The sequence below is a fragment of the Corvus hawaiiensis genome, chromosome 1 (genome assembly GCF_020740725.1).
Source record: "Corvus hawaiiensis isolate bCorHaw1 chromosome 1, bCorHaw1.pri.cur, whole genome shotgun sequence".
In the NCBI taxonomy this organism is placed as follows: Eukaryota; Metazoa; Chordata; class Aves; order Passeriformes; family Corvidae; genus Corvus; species Corvus hawaiiensis.
Genome location: NC_063213.1, coordinates 52,427,938 through 52,452,916, shown reverse-complemented (window position 1 = coordinate 52,452,916; position 24,979 = coordinate 52,427,938). Strand labels below are relative to the sequence as shown.

General features: G+C 40.3%; 1 protein-coding gene across 2 annotated transcripts in view; it reads left to right on the top strand.

Moving 5' to 3' along the window:
* Positions 1 to 24,979, top strand: part of SCIN (scinderin) — a 73,225-nt gene that overhangs the window by 30,844 nt on the left and 17,402 nt on the right. For both annotated transcript variants that reach the window (XM_048304549.1, XM_048304539.1), the window contains exon 4: positions 10,991 to 11,140. In XM_048304549.1, coding sequence (XP_048160506.1) covers positions 10,991 to 11,140 — 150 coding nt within the window. The remainder of the gene's footprint in view (positions 1 to 10,990; positions 11,141 to 24,979) is intronic.

Below are 24,979 nucleotides of genomic sequence, written 5' to 3'. Positions count from 1 at the left end.
TATAGTCTTTACCTGATACTGAATGTACATTGGGAGCCTTTTACTTTTTTTAGTGTAAGGTCACTGGCTTCTGATCCGCTGTTTGACAAGACGGAGGTCAAGCAGCAGTGCAACAATGTGCCTTTGTAGGGAGAAAGACTAGGTGTGAACAATATCTAGAACCCTTTTTTTTTTTTTTTTTTGCCATTCTATGGGAAATGTCAGTCAAATCACATGACTAAGACAGGTCTTGGTCTTGTCATGTCATTTGGTAAGGGAGAAGGGTTTTCTTAGATGTACTGACAAGTTAAGGAAAAAAGTGTTTTAGCATCTAGATATTCATAGTCGTAGGTTATTATATAAACCAGACCGTGCTTGTGGGAGATGAAAAGGCCATATGTGCCATAGTTCAGGATTAAGATATACAAGTCTAGTGAAGTACCTCTAAATAAATGGGAGTGATAGAAAATACAATGTCACAGGAGAAATCTTGCTCAAGTTTTCTAAGAGCTATATTTCAAGCTGAAATAACTGTACTTCAGATTGAAATTTTCCATGACTAGAGGCCCATTGTAAATGGGCGAGGCTTTATGAGTCTTTACAGGAGCTCTTAATTGAATTTAAGGTTCCTTTGAAGAAAGAAAAGTATTTTGGCTAAAGTAGATTCCCTTGCTTAACAGCTGAAATAAAATTAATCTTAAATAGGATTGCTTTTGAGTCTTGGGATTTATTGCAGAGCACTACAGACTCATTGTCCAAGAATAATGGGCAGTAATTTCATAAAATAATGAGCTTATGGTCAGTGATTTTAATATCAAATTACTGTAGTGTATCAAATAAGATGAATTTCCAAGATTTACTTTCCCCAGTCTCTTAGCTAACCAGAAGGATGGTCTCTATGGCATTGAAAAATTGCTTGTGCTGTTCATTTCCTGTTATATTTTATCAAGCCACTTACCTAATATAATAAAAAATTGTTTCACTTTTCTCATGGAGTTCAATTACTGCAGTATTTTAAACTCATGGTTTGAACAGATAAGGGGAAATTATGAAAGGTAATAATGATTAGGAATAAAATCATTACTAATCGCTAGGGTTTCCTTGATAGGGATAATGCTTTAAGCAAAAAGTATGTGTGTGCATTTCCAGCTAGGTTCACATATTTACAGTTCATGTTCTGATGTTTATCTCTGTTCTGATGTTTATCTATACCTAGATCATAGAATAGTTTTGGTTGGAAGGGACCTTTAAAGGTCATCTAGATCAATTCCCCCTGCAATGAGCGGGGATGTCTTCAACAAGTTCAGGTTACTCTGAGCCCTGTTCAGCCTGATCCTGAATGAAGGTTATTCTATCTTGATCCAGTCTTCTAAGGTATTGGACTCAAACCTTGGCTAAAAATAAGATTAAAAAATAGTGTTGTAACTGCCTGTCTCCTGACCCCTCTCTTAAAAGTGGTTGGGATCCCATGGGGCCGTATCCAGTGTGCACAACCCACACAGGACCTTGGCTGATTTGTTACTAAACCACATTTACAGCACTTCAAATACCATGCCCAGGTCTCATCTTGCCTCCTTTGAACTCTCTTGGCTGGAAAATAGATGCAAAAGGCAGAGAAAGCACTGTCTGTGATATGAGGGGAGTTATTATCTGTTGGTAATGTGTGAAGACCTTTTAGTCAAGCAGTCTTCTGTAACACTCTGAACTGAGAGCTGTGACTGTACTGATCTTCCTGTACAGTGACTGAGTCAAGAGAGTGTTGGCATGCCAGACCCTAATTTAAGTTGGGGTTTTTTTCTACATGGGATTTCCACAACACCTCTTTGATGAACCTGGGAACCTCTCTGTAAGGGAGCCTTTGGGGCAGGCAAGACAAGAGCAGGGCTGTTGCTGAAAGGCCTGGAGTAGAGCACACCTTGCTTTGTCGGGTGCTGCTCAGTGCATCTTGTCCTGGTGTAGCTCTGCTCAAGGCCTTCCAGGAGCTGTTATCTTCTGCCACACAATCACAGAATATGTTAAGTTGGAAGGGACCCACAAGGATCATAAAGTCAAACTCTTAGCTCTGCACAGAACAGCCCCGAGAGTCACATCATGTGCCTGAGAGCATTGTCCAGATGTTTCTTGAACTCTGTCAGGCTTGGTGCTGTGACCACTTCCCTGAGGAGCCCATTCCAGTGCCCAACCACCATCTGGATGAAGAACATTTTTCTAATACCCAGCCTAAACCCCCCTGATACAACTTCAAGCCACTCCCACAGGTCCTGTCACTGGACACCAGAAAGAATCAATCAGTACCTGCCCCTCCTTTTCCCTCATGAGGAAGTTTTAACTGCAATGAGGTCTTCCCTCAGCGTCCTCTTCTCCAGGCTGAAGAGACCAAGTGAACTCAGCTGCTCCTCATACGGCTTCCCCTCAAGACCCTTCCAATCCTGTCCTGAGCTATTGCTGGTATCCCACCTGAGAGGCACCAGGATGGGTTTGACAGTTCTTGGTGGCCTTAAACTGCCTCACCTTGCTCTGTGCTCCTCTTTACCTCCAGATGCAGCTCTCTCTGTTTCACCCCATCCTCCAGCCACCTCCCCTTAGGCACAACCCATTTTCTTCCTTCATCACCAAGACAATTCTCAAAACAGCAAAGAGCAGGAGAGGGCATGGAAAGTGATCACAGAAGGCAAGGAAAAGGATGAATCACTGTGGCATTTAATGAATCATGTACATACAGTTTTCCAGGCTATTTTAGTTTTTATCTCAATGCATATGTAAATATACTGTATATGTGTGTATTTCTGATAAGATGTGCTAAAGTCTTTCATATCTTTTTGTCATCTTTTGTCAATTTTCTTGGTTTAAAGTGGGAAGGAAACTGGTCAGTATTGTGAAATATTGGCGTATACTGGTGATATACAAAATTGGAATGTTGAGATCTGTTAATAATTTGGGTAGTTATCAAAACATGCAGCAGAAGTAATGGGAATAACAATGAAATAAAGCAACGTGAATTGATCAGCTGATTTTATTGAAACCTTCCCAACTCATTATGGGAAGCCCTGCTGTATGAAGGCTGTCTGAAGTTGTATCCTTAGTGACCAGCAAAAATATCCTCTGTGCGTGTGTTTGGATAGAGCTCTGTGAAATGTAAGGCTTGATTGTCTGATTAATCTCTTAATGGGAGACAGCAGCAGTGCCATGAGCTAGGCGACTGCAGAGGGCAGGCAGAGGGATGCGCACTGCTCAGCCACCTTGAAGAAATTAAGAGACAATTGTTAAAATAAGGGGGTGAAGGACGATGTGTGATAACTACCACTGAGGTTTGAGCTTGGGCCTGATTGCAGCTGGAAAGTTTTGTCAGTACAATAAAAGTTCTGCAGACAGAACATTACCCTTCTCCCAAAGGAAGAGTGCAGATGGGTGAAGTGATAACTATAGCTCAAGCTAAATGAAAATTGAAGGTAAACTGTACTCAGTTGTCCATTCTTCCTGTTCCCATAATGGTGGTTATAAACTGATTTATAAACAGCTAAGAGGTTGCTGGTTTGAAATTTAAGAACCCGCAATGTTCTTAGAAACACCTTGTGCTATCTAGCAATCAATGCGTATAATTCTCAAGGGCTTCATGAATCCAAATGAAAATTATGAAGTTAGAACTCAAAAGTATGAGACTGAACAGAGTTCTCATGTATCTGTCAGCATGTTCCTACTAGAATATCTGGCATAATAAGCAGGTCAAAAGAAGAAAAACTGCTGCTGTGCAACAAAGACACTAGAAGAAATACATCAGGCAAAAAGGCTGGCTTTTTATGACAGCTGCTTTTCATAACAACTGTTAACTTGGTATAGATTAAATTATGTTTACAAAAAGAAAAGTAACTTCTGCTTTTTAAAGAGCAAGAGAACAGATACTTGCTTTATGATTAAGACCACGAGGTATGATTCAGCATCACATTGCAACCTTAAGCACAGTTGTCTTGGAGGCTTCTGTAATCTTCTTCCCTCACTATCTCTTTTAGCTTCTTTTCTTCTCTTCCATTGGATAAAGCAGTTCACAACAGACATATTAATTGCTTTAATAAAGTCACTGTTAAGGTATAAATAGGGCTGGAAGAGTGGATTCTTGCATTTTATCACTGTATGTTTCTAGTTGCTTTCCCTGGCTCTAACAACTGACTCATGTTGTTTTTCCATGCACATGTTTCTCCTACAAATAACCTCTTCCCCAGTTTCCCCCACTGAGAGTTAAACTATTGCTCATGCTGTAGCAGGGAGCTGCCAAAGAAGTAGCTGAGCTTGAAGAACTAAAGTGCTTTGGTTCTTTATTAACTTTATAGACTTATTAACAGCATTAAAATATTGTTCTATCTATACAATGTGTATCTTGATAAGCAAGCATCTTAATTTTTCTATAATTCTGTGAACCAGTTACTCCAGCAGGGTAAATGCCAGCATTCTGGAAGTTGCTATAGTCTCAAAGTCATCAGATGGAGAAAAACAAAAGGAAGTCCTTTCCCCCCCACCCCACCCTCCCACCCCCGCCTTCAGTTAAAGTATTCAGAGTATGGATTTTTTTTCTTCATACTCTATGGACTGGAAAATTTCCCCTCACCCCCACTTGCACACAGAAGAGTAGCTGAACCAGAGGTCATCCTTTAAGCTCCAGGTGAACTGGACATATATGTATCCACAAGGATTCAGTTAAGTTAGTTTACTTCCTGATGTTGTAGGAAATCCAGATGTTTTGCTGCTTGAGCTGCTGTTGTTTAGAATTAAGATCATCCTGGTATTAATGCCTTAATCCACTGTGGTATAGCAAGGGCTATTCCTAGTGCATACTAGCAAAACAGGTGGGAGAGGAAACATGAAGGTACTGAGTGCATGACTGTGCTATATCTGAGTTATTTTTAGTCTGAAAATTTGTTCCATTTGAGTCAAGTGGGAGACTCCAAAGACTGGTTACAAAGACACTATTGTAATTTTACTAGGGCCAGGCTCATGGTGGCCTCAGAGGTATTCTGACTGAATGAATTTGAAGTTTGTTTTGGATTATCAAAACTCCACAACTTTCAATGGTTCACTGTATTACAGTTTCAACAAATGTAAAAGGTAGATTTGATGGATATGTGAAATGAGAGAGATTTTTTCTCTGCCTCTATCAAGAATTCAACACTCAAGAAATAAAAACATTGAATAACTTAAGGAGAAAAATGCCTTCGGAGGTCTACATTAATCCAGTTGAATCCAAACATTCTTCTTAATACATATTATTAGTTCCTAAAAAACAGCCTGAATGTCAATGAACTGACAGAAAAGAGCTGCATTCTAGCTATTTTTGTTCAGTTATTTTCCCCATCATGTGGACTTTGTTTCCTTGATTTAGCACTTTTCTATACTTAAAAAAAAATTTTTTTAAAAAGCTCCACACTCTTGCTTTAGGGCTCCCTGTTTTATTTCCAAAAACTTGGTGTTTGAAATACAAATACCAATGTAATATGCCACTGTTTTACAGATAGTTAAAATTAAAGGCATTAGAAGTATTTCTGTTGTTTGCAGTTCATATATGAACTTTTTCCAAGTTTATTTCTATTTTGTGTTGTCATTTCTCCTTTAAACATATTAAGTTTAATTACAGGACTAGACTTTTAACAAAGTAGAGTTTTAGCTAAAAGGAACTTGTGCCTTATCAGAGCAGCTGTTCACTAATGACCATGAAGAGTCTCAGCTGAATGCCTGCCAATTATTTTGATAATATCATGATAAGATATTTATAAAGCTTTGCCAATATACATGTATGTTCCATCTGCCTCTAGTGTTGCTGGGCTTTTTCCTCTACTTCCCTCAGGAGGTGAGTACTAGGAGTGCTGGCTCCTTTGGGGACCCCTACATCACAGCTGCTCTCCTCCTGACCCACCTTTCCTTACAAGCCGCATCAGCCTTTCTTCTACCTGCTGTGAAACCACTGCAGTGGCATTCTGTGATGTGGTTATTTGCCCAGGCTCTGATCTGCTTCTGAACAGCAGCAGCTAAGCCAAAGGGAAAAGAGGAATTAAGGCAATTATAACTTTTACAACCATTCTTTTCTTGCTTTCAGCCCTTTAGTCTGAGTTGTGGGGGTAAGGAGAATGTAGTATGGCATTTCACAGGAGTGAGCAGATTTAGTTGAAGAGTTTTCTTGCTTTGAGTCCCTCTGCATTAGAGCTGTACCTCTGCTGCACCAAATGGTGTGGTTTAGAGAAACGAAAGACATCCTGACTGACAGACATTGAGTCAGCATAACTTGCATCATGACAAGATGAAAAGGTACACACTATAGATTTTAGCTGTCTCTCAGCCAAAAGTGGTCTTTTTTTTAACTGAGGTGCAGTTACATTCTGAGAGAGTGTTCTGCTGTATATGTGGGCAAAGGTGGGCAGGTTTAAGGTGTATCAGGGCCTCCAAAGAATAGAGGCATACCAGCTTGTGATACTTGACTTAAATTATTTCCTTAATGAAAGCTTAAAGTTTATTTCAATATTTTAAAGTTAATGAGACAAACATTTCACTGTTATTTTCCACCTAAATTGAAGTTTCACCACAAACTTGTTTCAAATTAGAGTTTTGAAACCTATTTAATTTATTTAGCTTTTAACTGTCTCTTCATGTAAGAGAATGCAAATCAGCAATTACAGTAGGGGCCTGGAGATTAGTAGGTATTGCAACAGACTTATAGGTTTAAAACACATGTTTAGGGCATGTTTAACTAGAGAAAAACTTCTTCATGGATTTAAGCTTCTTGGCTTTTGCTGTTATTGTCCTGGCTATGATCCACAGAAATGACCACAAAAGATGCAGAAAAGAGAGTATATTTTCATTCGCCTCCAGACTAAGGAGGCTGCCAGTTGAATGCAGAGGTGGCTATAGTTTAGAAGGGAAAAATCGTTTTTTATGTCACTTCTGAAATAAGTGATTTTTTTTGTTTTTTTTTCCTTCTCTTGCACTGCATGCCATTTGGGGCTGGAGCAGGAAGCAGGAGGTGTGCTTTCACAGTCCCCTTCCATACAGGAAAAAGTGCCAAGGTGCTCTTGCTCAGGGTTACACATGAGCCATGCATAATCATCCTGATGCACAACTTCTGTATAGAAGCTAAATGCTGGGTCATTTTTAATGTGCTGTAGAAGTCTCATGTGACTTGCACAAGGTCACTCTGCAGGCCAGAAGCTATTAGGAGTAAGAGCAGTGAATTCTGACACTGTATGGCTAAAAGACCAAACTGTGTCCCCAAAATGTGCATTTGTGGGGAGACCTTGTTCTGATGACAGTGTGCATGGCACAGAGCCAGCCTGCCTTCCCAAGCCCACTCAGGAGCTCTGGGGTGGTCATTGTGATTATTCATTATAACATTTTCTTGCCCTCAGTTGTTAATTGTCCCACTGTGATCTGATAACCATATTGATAGCAACAAACATTAATATAGGGCATCTCTCTCAGAATTCTCTTTAAGAGATTTAAAAAAATAAATACTCCTAGTGCAAACTTCTGAAAATAAACTGGGCTTGGCTCAGGAATTACTGATGAATGAAGCTCTTTTATTTTGAGAGGAGTGAACACTTGAAGTCTGTTTTTATTTTAATGGAAACATTTTTTGTCAACCTGCCAATTCAAAATAAAGTTAGCAAAACAAGCCTAAAAATAGTGAAGGTGTAGTACAGCTAGGAAATTGTGAAAGTAGTGAGTGAGCTAAAGCTAAATATCATATTTTGCCCATAGTTGAGCACTTTATATGTCTAAAAAAGAAATACATAATTAATAAAATATGTCCCAAAAGCTAAATGATTTGTTGGACATGGTTAGATAACTACATGACTGTATTTCAGGTAAATCCATATCTAAATATTAGCCTTCTCAAGAAGCGGCTTTAACTTCTAAAAACCTTTTTGCGGCTTTAAATTGTTGAGAAACCCAATCTACCTAGAGGATGAAATGGATAAGTTATCAGGAAGGCAAACTTGTAGATATTCGGCTTCTCTACTGTGAGGCCTCAAAATTAGATACATTGAAAATGAGATTATTATAGTTCAGAAGGGAAAATTAACTAAATCCAAGGTCCTGAAAGCTTCTAGCACTGAATGCTTAAGATATTTTAGTGATCATAGTAAAAATATGACAATATTGTATACTTCAGGACACTTTCATGACTTGTGGCTGCTCACTTCCTTCTATTTGATTATACAGTACATGAAGTTTTACTTTCAGGCTTTTAATAAAGAATAGTGTCTTTATTCTCTAGTGATAAAAAAGAATCAGATTCTTATTTCTCTAGCTTTTACAATATGTGTTTTTTAAATAACCGTGTACGATGGAGCTTGTGAATCTCCAGATCAAGAATGTTTTCAGACACTACTTGTTGATTCAAGTGGTGGTTTATGCGGAGAAGAAAACGTGGAACATGGACTCCATGAGGAAAATAATGAAACCTTCAAATTTAAAAATCTGAAATCCATTACTGGAGATTTTTAAAGATCCTTCTCCTTCCTCAGGCTCATTTGAAGCCTAGAGCCTGTGGACTGTAGGAGAGCTTGGTTTAGTCAGACAGGGAGAATAAACTGTGAATGTGGAGTAACTTGGGTGTAGTGGGGCCTTTAGGAGATACTAGGAAAAGAAAATGTGAATTTATTGTCCAAGAAGTAAAGGTCTTCGTAATTTGCAGTGGCAATTTAAGTCTCACAATATCCTTTGTGGTCAGTACAGCAAAAATATTTATTTTGTAGATGCAACTACTTGTTTGAGGTTCCATCACCAGTTAGCAAAAACCAAGAGAAGGCCGATGGGTACAACTGAAGCTGCACTTTTAACCTTTCTGAACAAGCAATCTCCACCAATTGCTGCATCAACACTGAGATAAGGCAATAGATGCCTTACCTCTTCCTCTAGTTCTCTATTTTATGACTTCTTTCTCTTCCTTATTTCGTCTATAGAATATGGGAAATAAAGAATTCCCATTTATTGCTGCTATACTTCGTGACTCCTGTTTCCTCACATAGCTGCAAATCAGCTCAATTAGTAGGATGTAGGCCAAGATGAGAATGATGCTAAGGAGTCTGTGTTGTGGAAAGTCTGCATGAATTTGGAAGAAAATGGCTGAAGCTGTGCATGGCAATTACAAATGTATTAAAAAATCTGCTCAGATTGGAATGTTTTACTTTCTACACATTCAGTTCTCTAGGAAATTATTTCCCTACGTATGAACAGACATTTTGTTTTCCTGGGGAAATGTAGAAAGTTGGATTTAAGATAAGGTTGAGACCTGATGCCAGCTATGTCTCCAGATTCTGGACACTTGGTAAACTGTCAGTATTTAAACCAGAACTTAGAAGCATTTTTTTTTACTTAAGCCTACAGTCAAGTTGTTAAAGGCAAGCTGAAAACTCACAGCTTTTGTTGCATGACATGTGCAAGTTGAAAGGGATACAGTTCTGTGAATCTGTGGTGTAATCCTGATGAAGCTTAAAACTTTGTCTTTGAAGAGATGCTTTTGAGGGGAAGGGAGGTTGGAAGGGCACAGTGAGATCACTGAGATCTCATTGTGGGTTTTTTTGTGTCCAAACTGGTGAAAAGTAACTGTTGGAAGTTCCTAGCACTGTTTTGCATGCAGATGCCATCAATGTTAGCTGTCTTCTAAAAATTTGCATCTGCTAGCAATGAGAAGCTGTGCTTCATCCCTCACTTGTCTCAACCCACCATTCCAAGTACTGTTAAAGACCAACAGTGGTCAGCAGAAAGAGCTAGATTTTTTTTTTTAATGGAACAGATTTTCATCTCAAATCTAAGTTTTATACAGTTGTACATACAGCATAAAACAACTAAGCCCCAGTAATTTATTCAGTGATGCCTCTGATTAAAATTTGCATTGCAGATGAGCACAAACCAATTCAACCTTTTTAAAAGTTGAAAATGACTGTATACCTTTATTGCTGTACTATTTAAGCTATTTGATAGAATCATGTGAAGAATCAAATTACCTTCTTCCAAGAGAACATGGTGGAAGCAACCAGCCAAGATGAATAATTTCCTTGGACTGGCTCCTTCCAGCCCAGCCTCTAACATCCCTTATGTTCTGCCTTTTGTTAGTAATTTTCATCAAGACTGAAATCTAAATTCTTCATTCTGAAGTGCTTCAAGTTCTGGATGAATAATGGGAGTTGCCAATGGGTGTCCTTGGTCTGTATGGCTGAATCAGGTGACCTGTCTTAGGCTGGTTCTGGTGGCTCTCCTTCCTGAGAGGAGCCTCGGGAACATGCTGCATTCTGCAAAGGGTCAGCAAATAAAAACTGGATTGAAAGGTCTAACTGTACTTTTGAGTAACACATACAACCAGGATATGCCTTGAGATTTTGAAATTAATTTGTTTCTTGACACAGATGAGTACCAGCACTGCTGAAGTACCATAGAAGAGGAGCTGACACATGTAAAACTTGCAGTAGCAAATTTAGGATTTTCTGGTTCTTTAATTAGCTGAAGCTGTATCTGTAATTGGGATGAAACTAAGTCAAACCAAAACTCTGACTATTGTGAGCTCAGCTCAAGTGATCTCCTAGTATGTGGAAGCTAAATTATATTATGTAAACATCTTGCATATTACAGCATCACAGAATGAAATATGTTGGAAAAGACCTCTGAGGTCACTGAGTCCAACCTTCAACTGAACACCACCCTGTCAACCAGACCACAGCACTGAGTGCCACATGCAATCTTTTCTTAAACACCTCCAGGGGTGTGACTCCACCACCTCCCTGGGTAGCCCGTTCCAATGTTTATTCACCCTTTCTGCGAAGAAATTTCTCCTAATATCCAATGTATATCTCTCCTGGTGCAGTTTGAAACTGTGTCATAGATACTGCAAATATCTACGTGACTTCTAGAAAGCATTTCTGAAAGATCTAGATTCACTGATGTTCTGGTGATTTAGATCCAGTAGGATAATTTTATAATTTTGTTGTGTTGAGTCCTATTGCTAATGTGTGTGTTCTCTTCATTATTTCAGGAAATCTATCAGTGGTGTGGCTCATCATGCAATAAATACGAGCGGCTGAAGGCTACTCAGGTTGCTGTTGGCATTCGGGACAATGAGCGAAATGGAAGGTCTAAATTAATTACTGTGGAAGAAGGGAGTGAGCCAGACCAGCTCATACAGGTATTGTAATGTGCAAACCAGTTGCTGACATAGCTCTGAATTAAAAGTTTTTGCGCCTCAGGACCTAAATTGGATTAGGCTGACACTAGGAATACAGATAAAGGCTATAGTAGGCCAATTTATAGCTTTTCCTTCCTTCCTTATCCAAGCAGTGTTAAGTTAATTGGTCATTAGAGTCTGAGATAATGAATCATCTGAGAATACTTTTCCAAGAACTAAATGTTTGCTTTATTGAGTTAGCTGTACAGTGACTGAATTAACAGCATGCCTCATACCTGAGGCACACTATCTGCTCTGTGTGAGGAATGAGCATCCATCTGGGACAGCACCAAACAAGGAAAGACATAGGATTACTGTGGGTTGAAAGTAAGAAATGTAGCAAATTACATGTTGATGCAGGGGCCAAGCACACTGCTTTGCATACTTCTGCTATTTCAAGATTGTATGCACCTAGCCTCTAGTAACCCCAGTGAGCCCTTTCCTTGTATGTTTACAAAGTTAAACCATTTACTTAAAACCCCCATATTTCAGATACCAATGAGCTGATCAAAGTAGAGTGGAAAAAAATTTCCCAGGCCACATACTAATAAAAGCATTGTCACTTGACATTTGTGTCCTAAATTAAGCTTTTTCCATTGGTTCTAAAAAGAAGGAAGAGGGAAGCAGGGTCTCAAAGCAGTCCGTCAATAAAATGGACTATGTACAGCCAAGATATTGTCTTGTGCTCCAGATTAGGTTCAGGAAGTAAAGCCAATGGTGCATGCAGGTGTGCAATTATTTTTTGTGGTGCTTACATTCAGTGTGGTCATAACTGGTTACTGCCTGAGCAGCAAAACAGGTGCTGAGCTACCAGGCCATGGTCATGCTGGCTGTGGTGACCCCTTTGGGTGGACTGTCCATATGCTTGCAAAGACCTTTTTTCCTGTGCCTGTGAGTACAGATGTGGCTGTGTTCAGAAGTAGAGGAGGTGGCACCCAATGTACTGGAGGTTTTTGAAGGGGGAAAAAACCCAACCAAACAATCCTCTATCTGGTTTTTTACTTCCTTGTACAGACTTGTCACACTGGCTCTGATGCAGCACATATTTTACATGTATAACTCTTTTGGAAAGAGCACAGGTTGACAATTAGATAGCAACCTCCTGCTCCTGATTTGAATCACAGCATTGGGTTGCATCCTGCTGCAGCTGTGTCTGGGTGGCACTGGGACTCTGCCCCTGGCCACAGCTGCTACTGCCAAGCCCATCCTGTGGGCCTCCACTGGAGGCTCTGCACGGAGCTTCTGATAAGCTCGTGTGTGACTTGGGAGCGTTGATCAGAGCAGCTCCCTCTGCTCCTCATATCTGGCTAAAGTGCAGATGCAGAGAAGTTGGACTTCTATGCCACCCCAGCAAGGACACGAGCCAGCTGCAGGCTATCTCCCTGCTGCCCCCCTCCATAGGCCCTGAGGGGCAGGGATATGCTGCCCTCACCCCTGCATCTGTTTGCCAGACTTTCATTTGTGTGTAACTGTTGTTTTGTAGCACCCTTGACACATGATTAAGAGCAGGAAAACATCAAGGTTGCATTTGGATACTGTAGTGCACTGTTCTGGTATCAGGGAATAAATCCTTTCTTCTCTTGTGCAGCAGTGTATGAAGAAGTTTCTGCTTTTCCTTTCAGATTGTGAATATAGAGGCAACAAAAATGGGTAGTTCAATGCAATTAAATTCATTGCTTTTATTGCCACCACCGTGATGAGCCAAGTTTGAGTGAGTGTGTCTGCAGTCAGGGATTACCTTCTAGCCTGCATTGTGCTAGCCCTGCCTTTGGAAATGCTGCTTCCATAACAGGGTCTGCAGCTCAGCTGTGGCCCAGTCCAAGCTCTGAAATGTGCTACTAATAAGTCATGAGGGTAGTTAACCTCACAAACATGTAAAACCTATTAATCCTTATTCCTGCTCAAATTGTGTCCAGTTCCTGCTGCTCTTTGTTTGGATTTCTCCTTCCTCCCACAAAATTGTCTCTTAACTTGTTGTTACACTCTCCCAGGCTAACTGCTGTTGAGCTAAAATTGTGTTTGTTTCTTCCCTCCACATCAGGAAGGGTGGATTTTTGGCATCTCCAGCTTTCTTAGACCAAGGTTGATTTATTTTCTAGGGAAAAGAATTGCATACTTTAAATACTCATTTTGTCATCCAGTATGCCACTGAAATCAGAATGAGAATTCCTAAAATTATCTCCTCTGACAAATGTCAGGAATGATTCCCCTTCCTGTGAGCTAGAAATCTGCTTCCATATCAGTGGCCAAACTTGCTCATGCAGTGCCAGTAGAAGCTTCAGGCATGGGCTGACATACCCACCACGAGTACCAGCAGAAAAAGCCAGCAGTTATCTGACTCCTGCTCCATAAGCAGAGTTGTGACACCCAACCTGAAAATCAAGACTTCAGTGCCTACACCCCACCATGGAGGCAAGGCACAGGCTGGCTGAACTAACCCTGCCACACTTCTGTCCTGCCACAGGAGTAGCAGAGGCAGCAGTGCTGTGATGAGGAGTGCTTCCCAGCCAGCCTAGTTTCCTCCTGGGAGCTGTGGTGCCGTGGGTGAGCTGAACTTGTCTGACAAGGGCAGTTACCTGCTCCCAACTACCATTTTTAGCAAGAACTGGGAACTGGCTGCACTGCTTGAATTTGCCCATGGGAGAGAACTGTCTGGAGCTGCTGTAGGACTGGATGAATTGCTGTGGCAGACCAGCAGGATACAGCTCGCTCACCCTGGGAAAGGAAAATTACTAGAAGCTGGGTATGTGAGTAATTTTGACAGCAGCAAGCCACCACAGGCCACTTGGGAAAACAGAGTGACCATCCTGTGCTTGCAGTCTGGAAACACAGCATGTCTGGAAAGCTCAGACTTGCAGTGGGTGCGCAAAATTTCTCATGGGATACTTCAGGGATCACTAGAACTCTGACTGTGAAGACAAGGCAGAAGATTTCTGTCCAAGCACATCAAATACATTTATGGATCTGGCTTCACCTCCATGTTTGCATTTTAGGTGAGGTACTGACAGGCAGGTTTAAATAAGCAGTGTTGTATAGGGTTGCTGCCTTGGAAAATTAAGAGATAAACAGACCACCTTGGACAAATTGCTGCCATTGCTGTGACTGGTCACCAGTCTCAGCAGAACACAATAAAATTCACCAGATGCCAGCTCTGCTCTGATTTTCGTGTGTAAACAACTGAATGGTTTCCCATTCTGCTGAATCATAGCCCTGAATGTTTGATTTGTGTTACAGGAATTTTTTCACCTTCATGGGACCAATCCAAAAACAACTCTTAGCATGCTTGACAGAGTTTGGTAGCTGTAGAGTGACCATGTTAGGCTTAGAGCTACCTACACTTCTTTTTTTTTTTTTTTTTTTTTTTTAAATCAGGAAGACTAAATGTATGATTTCAAAGATAACCTAAGACCAAAATCCTCTAGTGTCAGTTGCTAGCCCTGTCTGCCCCCTTGGGCCCACTGTGCTGACACTGATACTCATCCTTCTGACTGCTTGCAGTGGTAAGCAGAGATCTCACAGCACCTCTTTTGGATACCCAAGAGATCCCTGAGGACTGAGAGAGCGGCCAAAGTAATAGGCAGCCATGCTCAGGATGGGCAATTTTCTAACTCTAGCTGGAATCTCTGCTCTAAGTTTGAAGAGAGAACAAAACTGGAAAAGCTGTATTTTAAAAAAAGTTTACCATAATCTCGTTATTTAATGTTGTGGAGTAGTGGCAAACTGGAGAAACAAGGAATCAGAAATGACTGTATTTGTGAAGTTTTCTAGTCAGCCAGCAAGCTGAAGGTGCTTGCAGTAATGCAGGAAACATAGAAATTCAGTTCTAAGTCACCCAAGGGAAAGATGCAAAGCATCCAATCCTCCATTCATAAGGCACCAATCCCTTCATCTGGTGTTGTTAACTCTAGAGATGAAGTAGAGGGGAGGAGAAAGTCTTAGTATACTTGTTTTCCTATATTGTTGTAATTTGAAATATTAGACACCCTAGAATATTTTTATATTGATAGTACTTTCTGCCTATATAGACTCATCTCCCTGGGATACGTTTCAAGTATGCCATGGAGGTGTATCAGGCTGTAGGGTATGAGAGCCAATGGAAAAGTAGGATAGACTGAGTTTTACCTAAACTAAGTGTTGAGCCTGCGTCTGCCCCTTCTAGTTAAACATGTCATATTCAGCTAACAGTTGTCAAGATGGCTCTGTTTTCTCTGAGCCTGTCTGATTCATAGAACTGCTTCATTGTTCCCCTACAAATTATTCCCTTAAAACTGCAGCTCTTGGTACTACATGATTGCTGTGCATTTTACTGCTGAGACTTTTTGTTGTGGTTTTGTAAAGGTTTGTGATTTTCTTGATTGAAAACAATGAAACCTGAGAAATGTGACAGCTGAGGTCCAAAACCACAAGAAAAAGAATCATCATGTTAGTATGCATCTTTGGAATCACTCCTCTGCCTTTAAATGTAAAGCTCCTCCACTTTTATTTACTCAACGTTTGCAGCTGTCGTGTGCTTGGTTTTGTGAGCTTCTAGTGCCCTTAGAACAGGTGGGTCCAAACCTCTCATAAAATACCTGTGTAAAGATTCAGCTAGTGTAAATATTGAGCAACAGGGGGAACCTCTTCCTCCTTTCTGATAAAGCAGCCTTTCTCCTCCCTGCTTTTTCTTTAAAGCCCCTAAGCAATGCTTAGTCACAAGAATTCCTGAATGCCATTGTATTCAGTGACGATTGTTTTTTGCCTATAGTGTGAATAAATACTACATGTGAATGGTCGGATCGAATGTCAGCCAGTCACACCTTTCTACCTGGAAAGGGACTGGCAGCACTACACAGTGCTAACTCAGCCCTGTGGATAAAATCCCAAGAGCACAGACAATAGAGAGATCCCTTTGCAAATGCAGGTTCCAGAGGCTGTTTCTCTAGAGACACAAATAATGCAAACAGAGTGAAAACATGAAGCTCCAGTAATCCTTAAATTAACTGCATAGATATCTGCCCATATGGACAGAAGAGCAGCCCTTAAAAACTATTTTTTACAAACTGAAGATAATTTCCAAGGGACCATGGAGCACAGTGAGGTAGCTGGGGAAAAATGAGGCTTGCTGTGACATGTGAGTGGGTGTGAGAGTGCAAGGACGTGTTGCTCTGAAGAAGCTGGGGAGGTTCCTGCAGTCTCTGTCCCTGTCACATGGATCATTACATAAGGCTGGGAGAGCAGCATGTGCCCCACTGGTGAAGGTACCGGTTTGGTACCTGCTCCTTTCCCAGAGCCAGCAAGAGCAGGATATGTCATCACAACTCTGCAAAAGCAAAAACTCCTCTTGCTATTCTCAGCATAAGCATTTCTTCTTGTTCCCTTGCTTTTGGTTGCATTATGAGCTCAAGTCATGCCGAGGGGAGGTTTGTTTGTTTTGTATACGGAGGAGTGGAGGAACAGTGGGAGTCAGGGTGATGCAAGAGGAGGAAGAGGGGTAGCTTCTTAGAATAATATTCTATTCTATCTTTTTGTGGACTAAAAACTCCAGGCATTTGTTAGGGATTAAACAATTGTTTAATCATGTAGCCTGTACACAGTTTTACTCAAATGCTACCTGCTCATAAACTATGAATTGCATATAACTGGTTCAGCCTGACCTGTTCACCACCAAAAAAATGCCCAATATGAAAAGTAAGGAACTCCTATCTATGGCTTTGGAAATATGTGAACCAAAGCAATGTCTTTTATTATCTAAATTGAGACAGATGGAAAAAATAGACATTATTCCAGGGAATTTTGTGAAATACTAGAAATGAAGTTCAGTCCCAGGGTAGAGGCAGTATTAAACAGTCACATACAAAGGAAAATGAATGCATTGAGAGAGGGGTGAGGACAATGGAAGTTGTACTACACCCCAGTGCAAAGACTCAGTAACACAGCGCACAGAGAAGTTAACTACATTTTAATGGGAATGCAAAGGCTTAAGAAAGCTAATGCACAGCAAATAGCAGAACTACTAGCTGTAGTTTCTAGTAGATGCATTGGCTATTCAAATGAACAGATAGCTTTGTCAGGCTGCTTTGAATCTATGGGTCAAATTTACCCCTCAGGAAGAGAATATGCTTCTTCACTGGAGTGATTTTGGATATATGCAGGTAACAGCAAGCATTTGGGTTCTATCATTTCGAGCAGTAAGAGTTTGTTGGATACAGCTCAAAATAGTCCAGGAGAATAAATCTACAGGGGTAAAAAATCCTACACCTGACAGTGCACCTTTCGCAGCAACACCTGTTCAGTCTGAGTAGTGGCAGTTTACCAAACATTCCTGTGTTTAAATGAACTTTATGATGGGACGGGCCCTGAATGTGGATACAAAGTACAAACACCTGCCCTGCAGGGTGCCAGCTTCAAGCTGTCAAAACCAGGAGTCCTGTTTTCTTTACAGCCACTGAGCCTATCTCCTTCATTAAGGACCATCCCTTTTCTTGATGCAAATTTGCATATAAATGATTAAATTACACAACTCATACTGAGACAAAACATGCATGGCCTGGATTCCAGTACAGCTTAGCTGCTTTGCACCAGCTGAGCATTTGGCCCAGTGTTTTCCCCGGACCCAGATAGAAAATCAAGAGGGGTTTTGCCAGAGAATGGCAGAGGCTGGTAAGGAGGAATCTCCCAAAACATTGAGAGTTACCCATAATATTCTTCAAGCTGCAGTTTTCAGTCTTGGCTGCCCGAAGCCAGGTACTTAAATGACAGGGAACTGAATAGGAGCTGTAGGTGGCAAACACATTTGAAAGCTGGGCTTCTAATTAAGTCTCTAAATATGAATTTCAATGCCTGCATTAGAAATTTAATTTCAGAAAAGAAAATGTTCAGGTGTATCATACTGCATGGCATGAGCTAAATTCTTTATGAACAGCTCTACTAGCAGATGGTTGAAAATCTAATTTCTTATGCTAGGAAAGTTGCTTCTATACTAGGTATTCCAGTGAATTTCTAAGATCCTAATGATTTTCTGGAAGTGCTTGCGATCAAATTATAGCAGTGTCTCATTTGAGTTCTTGTGAGTGAGAAAACTGCTCATCTTTGTTACGTTTCCTTCTTTAGCAGCTGTAGTACTTGCAGGCCTACCACGTAAGTCAATTATAATGTTATAATTACATGTTAGAATCTGAATAGAGTTTGTAATGGCTTCTTTCCTTTCTGTGCTATACTATCAAGAAATCTATTGATGAAAAAGTACTATAATTTTCAGTTATTAAATGAGCATAATTAAGAGAAGGCTAAAGACGAGTTGATAGCAGTTATCTCCACGTGGGGTTGTTAGTTCTTATTTCAAGGTACTGTCTTGCAGCAGTGGAATTTCATGGAGAAGATATGAAAGGGTAGATTTTCTTTGCTGTATAAAAAGCTCAGAGATAGTTTTTTCCTGGAATCCTGTATCTCCCTAACAGAAATGCAGCTTGAAGGTTTTTTTTTTTTCCTTTTTTTTTCTGCAGGCCTGTGTCCTCTCAACCCCTTGCAGAGCAACTGGCATCTGTGTGCAAGGTTGCCTTTGAACTGTCTTAAGTGGAAGTTCTGTAGTGCAGGAAGGGCTCAGGGAGGAAAAAGTATGTAAATTGTTTTGCTGAGTTTTTTAAAAAGAACTCCACATGTGCACAGATTGCTGTTCCATGTCCAGACCATGTAAAACTGGAATAAAAGTCCTCTCACATTTGGGCAAGAGTGAAGCACAGTTGTATGGAAAAAAGCATCCCATGTGTTGTGGGATCAGTTCAGTATTTTCACCACCATTGAGTGTGTGATGCTGAAGAAATATGTAAATATAATTATTGAAGGTACTGCAGAGCAGGTTGCTGGGGCCATGTCTTCTGCTTACACAACTGCCTATGACTGATATTATCTCGCTTTATCTTTAAAAATAAAAGGTAGGTAAGTTAAGATGGATTTTAATACTGCAGTATTGAGTGCTGCAGCTTCTAACTCCAAAGAGCTGTAAATCATAGGTGAACATTTTGGCTCCTTTACACAAAATTTTGGGACATGTAGGAACTTAAAGACATAAATCTGTTTGTAAAGGGCACCTAAACTAGCAGGAGGAATTATTTTCAAAGAGCTAAGAAGGATATATCTCCTAGACAACCAGGTGAAACGAACATTCTTGCTCTCTCTTTCTGTCCAGATAAATATTTAGTTTATTTCAAGCATCAGCAGGAGTCATTAGAGAAAATCCATCAAAATACTCTCTGAATTGGTTTCTTAGAGTTCAATCTGTGCTTTGTCTTGGACTGAATAGTTTGATGTCATATCACAGTGGATCCCCTGGCATACCTGGTCCATTTGCTGTATGGGACTGGAAATGCTGAGCTTGTGAATACAGTCAGAGTTGCCCTGCAAAAGTATTCCAATGCCTTCAAGTAGCTTCTTCTACCTTCCTGTCTCATGGATTAAGTGCTGAAACACCTTGCTGCAGCTCCTCTGCTCACCCTGATGCTGCTGTGTATCATGGCTGCCTGCTGCTCTTCTTAACTGCTGTGCATCCCCTGGGAACACGGATTTTCTAGCAGGGTCTCTGGCTGCCAATCATGGGCTGCTGCCTCCAGCTCGTTTCATGGTTTGCCATACTCCTCTTTTTACTCCCATATTGGCATGGTCCAGCCTGCCACAGCCTTGGGACCAGCTGCAAAACTGGAGGCACTTAAGGAATGAAAAGCTGAGAGTGTTGTGGATTTTATCAGATAAATATTCTTTATGTCTGTGGCTCCCTGTTGGCATTAGTTACTGATTTATTTCATTATTATCCAACACATAAGCATGCACTGTCATGCAGCACATAAGATATTTTATCCACAAGGCCTCCAAACAGAGATCTTCAAAGCTGCAAAGGCTTCAGTGTGTGCCTAAATTTATGTTCCAATAAAGCAGAAAAAATGGGCATCTCAAGTACATGTGCAAGTTTCTGCAGGATTTGGGTCCCATATTTAATACTACTCCTGGTATCAGAGGATGATAACAAAGGAGTGAGATTAAACATTTAGGTAGGAAGGATTAGTACATATGCAAAAAAGATGTGGAGGTGATTGATTAGTTCATTTTTAATTATGCTGCAGGTAGGCAGGTGACGAACAGCTCAATTCTCCCATGTTCATTCAGCAGCAGTAATGGTTAGAAAAAGACTGCTGCATTTGCATGGTTACTGCCATCCACCCTCCTGGCTTCTTTAGCACGGAATCGCTGTTCATCTTGGAGGCATCCTAAAAGCCAGATAGTTGAAGATAATATAGATAGGGGATTTCCTCATTTCATGCACACCCAGTCTCAGAGTAAATAACTGGCTTAGATACTGCCAGCTGTGCAGTCCCAGCACGACAGAAAGCAGCTTGTTTCACCTCGGAGCAAAACTATGAAAAAAATCAAATTTGTACTCTTAAGACTGATCTAGACACCTCTTTGTGAGTATGTTATCCATGGCCAGTTTCACAGAACAGACAATTAATGTTAGAATGTTGTTATCATGTGAGTAAAGGCTTTATATTCAAATTATCCCAGACAGATATGCAAAGTTGAAATATTTTATTAAAAGCTGCCAAAGCCTAATGGCCTATTTTTAGGTAGTTAAGCACAGAGCTTTGAAAAAATTATGCTTTTCATTTGAAATTCCTGAGACAACAGAAACTGGCTAAAAGTGTAGGCCATAATTTATGCATCAAAAGTGCCATGAGCAGCTGATGTGTTTTGCTGTTTTATAGCAATCTGAATTCATACAGATCAGATTTAGACCTTAATTCCAGAAAGTCCTTTTGATAAATTACATGGTAAACACCCAGAAATTAACAGCATTCCAGAACCATTTGTTGCCATAAACCATCCTTTTGCCCACTTCTCAGTGCATTATGGCTGTTTCCATCTTATTTTCAATCTGTGCTCAGGAGGGTGGGAGGTCGTCTGCTCAAGGTGAGCATGTGATGAGATCTGTTGTTCCTGGAATTGCTAGTGAGAGGCAATTTCAGGCAGAAACACTGTGAGCAGTTCAGTGAAAGGAGAAGTTTTTCCCATTGGGAGTGTAATTTTTTGTAAGACAATGAATGTTTGTTCAAATTGATGAGAAGCGTTCCAGGCTACAATAACCAGTTAAAATAAGCATATTTGGTTATTCATAATCTGACCAATGTCAAAAGTCATTTTTGTCTGGCACAGAATCTCATCAGCAGCGGTTGTGCTCTGGCAGAGGAACCAGTAACCCAAAACAATTAGAAGTTAAGCTGTGGCCAGCTACTTTAGCACCAAAGCCCTAAAGCCACCTTTGCCTGATGATCCTCTGCACTGGTACCCAGGGTCAGCCAGGTGGTTACTAGCTTGCATCTTGTTTATCCCTTCCTCTCTCTGATGGATTTTTTTCCTTTTATTGGCTGCTCAAGTACATACTTGAGAGAATACTTATTTCAGAGCTGTTCCGTGTAATATTCTTCTCTGCTTTGAAGGCTAACAAAAGTCTAAGCCTTTATCTACCAATGAGCTCATACTGCATCTGTTCAGACTTTCATAGTGGCTTCATTCTTTCTCACAGCCTACATGTGTGCCTTGAAGTTGTGGACCAGGATATACTTGCTTATGTCAAACCATACAAGAAAGTAAATGATGAACTAACTACCCTGACTGTTTTCCAAAAGTATTAAGTAATAAATAAACTGTCAGGTCATTTAGACAGCTTTGAGCTATGTAAATTTCTTGTTTTTCTTTCTATTGCTCTTAGCATGTAAAGATGGGAATTCGAGTGGTATTGAGATCTGACATTCAGGATCACAGCCACAACAAACAGTTCAGTTTCAGACCCAGAAACCTAACCCAAACTGTGTACATGAAGAAGAAAATCAAACACAATGCTAGTGTACACAAGTTAAACTGTATAAAACCGGTTTTCTCTCTTAATTAACCTTCACTTGACATGTTCTTCAGGTATTGTTTTCCTAGGTGGATTTTCAGCCTCACTGAACTCCTTAAACCTCTTGCTCCCATTAAATCAATATCAACTATTTTATGATGCAGAGCTGGCTTCTCCAGTTATGATGAAAATATTTGCCAAATTTCTTCTAGTTACTTTATTTTAAATTATTTACCTTGTCACATTCTTTTAGATTAAAAACATTTTGTCTGTGATTTCTTCTATTCTTTTTTAAGGGTGGAGTTTCACCTCTGAGTAAAAACATTGGCTCAGTATTTTGCACTTCTCTGAGGGGGTGCAGATATTCACAGAGAAGAGCTTGTGCACATGCAAATATGAAACAGGTTTTGCAGGCAGGATAAGCTACGTTGCACTTACTACAAGAGCGAACTTGAGCAATTGTAGAGGAAGAGATATTCTGTTGGTTTGCATAATGGTATTCTTGTACTAACCTAAGAGTGTCAACACAAAAGTGTCACAGAGCTTAAAAACCCCAAAATATTAAGATTAATGCAGGCTGACTTCTTGTTATACACCTTCAGACAAGATCTGAAGGTATGGAGTTAATGAATACTTTTGCTAAAACAATGCTAAGCCCAAAGAATGAAGAAGATGGGGCATGGATGTGCTTTCAGGGCCTCTAATTACTCTTTATATTATTATTACTGTAGTAGTGAATAATGATAATATGATAAACATAATAATAATGATGATGATTTAAAAAGTGGTTTCAAGGCCTGTGTATGCACCTGTGTATTTATGAGATGTAAAGCTGAAGATTGCTGATATGATTGGACATCTGGGGAAAAGGGTGGCTAGGTTGTCTTGTGTCCCCAGGAGGGCATTGCTGTTTCCAGGTGTCTAAGGTGGATTTGTGGGTCTGAGTTCTGGGCATGTTTGTAAGTCAGGGTCTCACACCTCAGAGCAAAAAGGAGAGCCAGCCTAAGGCTGTCAGTACACTGGGCCAAACAGTGTCAAGACCCAGAGGAGCTGCCTGACTGTACAGAGAGGATGATGTGAGCTAAGTCCTGTGTATATAGCTACCACAAGATTTGTGTGAAACCAGGAGTGTATGTAGGTGAAGTATCAGAAGACCCAATGTCCTTCAAATGGTCTGTTGGTATAAATCATTTTATTGGGGTACCTTGCTGCAAAGCTTTGGGAGCCTTTGACTGCAGTCTCAGCTGGTGTGACTTGTCTTCTTTTTGATCCATCACATGAGAATTATCTGTAGAAAGGGAGGTGTCCCGGAGCTCAGCCAGCATGTGCTTAGGTAATGATACAACCCAGTTCCAGCATAGCAGTTAGCTGTTGTTTAAATACTGTTGTAATCTTATTGATAAAACTATTTATGGTTGTAACATGCAGACATAGACATGTGGAGACATAGCATGGGAATCTGCCTTAGGAGGAGAAAAGACAACTTCACCAGAAGGCATTTCTTTGGGAAAGGACTCAACATTTTTTCAGCATTTTTTCGTGCTTCGTGTTTAAGCGCAGAATTTTTCCTTCCATGATCTGTCTCTTCCTCCAGTCTATAAGACAAACTGGAAACAAATGCATGTTGGAAACTGCATAAATTGTTCCTAGCAATACAGATGTGTACTGACTATATATATTTCATACAATATCACTTCATATATTGAGTATATACGTATATATATATATATATATATATGCTACATGTCTTCACAATTGGTGCCTTCACAGGCTTTAGGTACTTTAACCTTGTATCATCTTCTGGTATTGGTAACAACACATGCAGGTACCACTAGGGATTCAGCTCAAGGCATTTTCTGACAGCTGTGTTGGCTGCACAGCCCTCCTCACAAGTCTTGTGTTTTCTTACCTGGTGGGAAGAGAAGCGCAGTGTGTCCTTCTTAAAAGGGTCACCACAATGCTTGTAGAAGGATCTACAAGCAACTGTGACTTAAAATGCAGGAGAATGGGACACTCTCAAAGCCCTTCTTCATTTGTTTTTGGGCTCTTCTGAGAAAAAGAATGACAGAAATTAGTCACTTGTATTTTCTGCTTGCCTGTGCTGAAGCACAGGGCTTGAGAAGCTCTCTTTGGCTGGAGAAGCTGCTGTGCAAGCTGCTGTTTAATGAGTTGTGGATGGGTCTCCCTGGAACCATAATGCCTCTACCCTTTCCAGGGCAGATCATCTCATGCCTCTAACTGTACCTGTGCAAAGGAGGTTCTGACCCCGCTCCCTGGATAGTACCAATGCACTGAGATTTCCTAAGACCAAACTTTGTGAGTCTGACAATAATTCTCTATCTAGTTCAGAAAAATGTTTCTGCATTTGGTTTTAAGACAACAACAGGTCAGGTCAGCAATCTAACCTGTGCTGGGCCCAAATTCAAAGCCCAGTTTTTAAATTAGAGGGACTGCTTACTTGAATTGCTGCCAGACTGCAGCACCTAGACCTTGCTGTGAATAGAGAGGCTGCTTCTGTCAAGATGCTTTCACAAACACCAACAGGCACTATTTGTTTAGAAATACTCAGAATGATACTTGCATAGTTAAACAACAACAACAAAAAAGGCATTTTATATCACTCTGCATGACTTACAAAGATGCTGCAAAATCATTGTGGTGCCACAGGTATTCTATATGCACAGCAAGGGGAAACACTGACTTTAACTGTGTCAGAAATCAAATTTTTTGTGGGGTTTGTTTGTTTCTTTTGGTTTTTGTTTTTTGTTTGTTTGTTTTGGGTTTTTTTTGGTTGGTTGGGGTTTTTTTGTGTTTTTTTTTTCTTTTCCTGTAAATGCGTAATTAAGGAGAGAACTAGTACAGACTTCTGAGAGTTTTACTAACAGGGCTCTTTTACCCTCTTATTTGCTACTGGAAGTCAAATGTTATAAAACCCT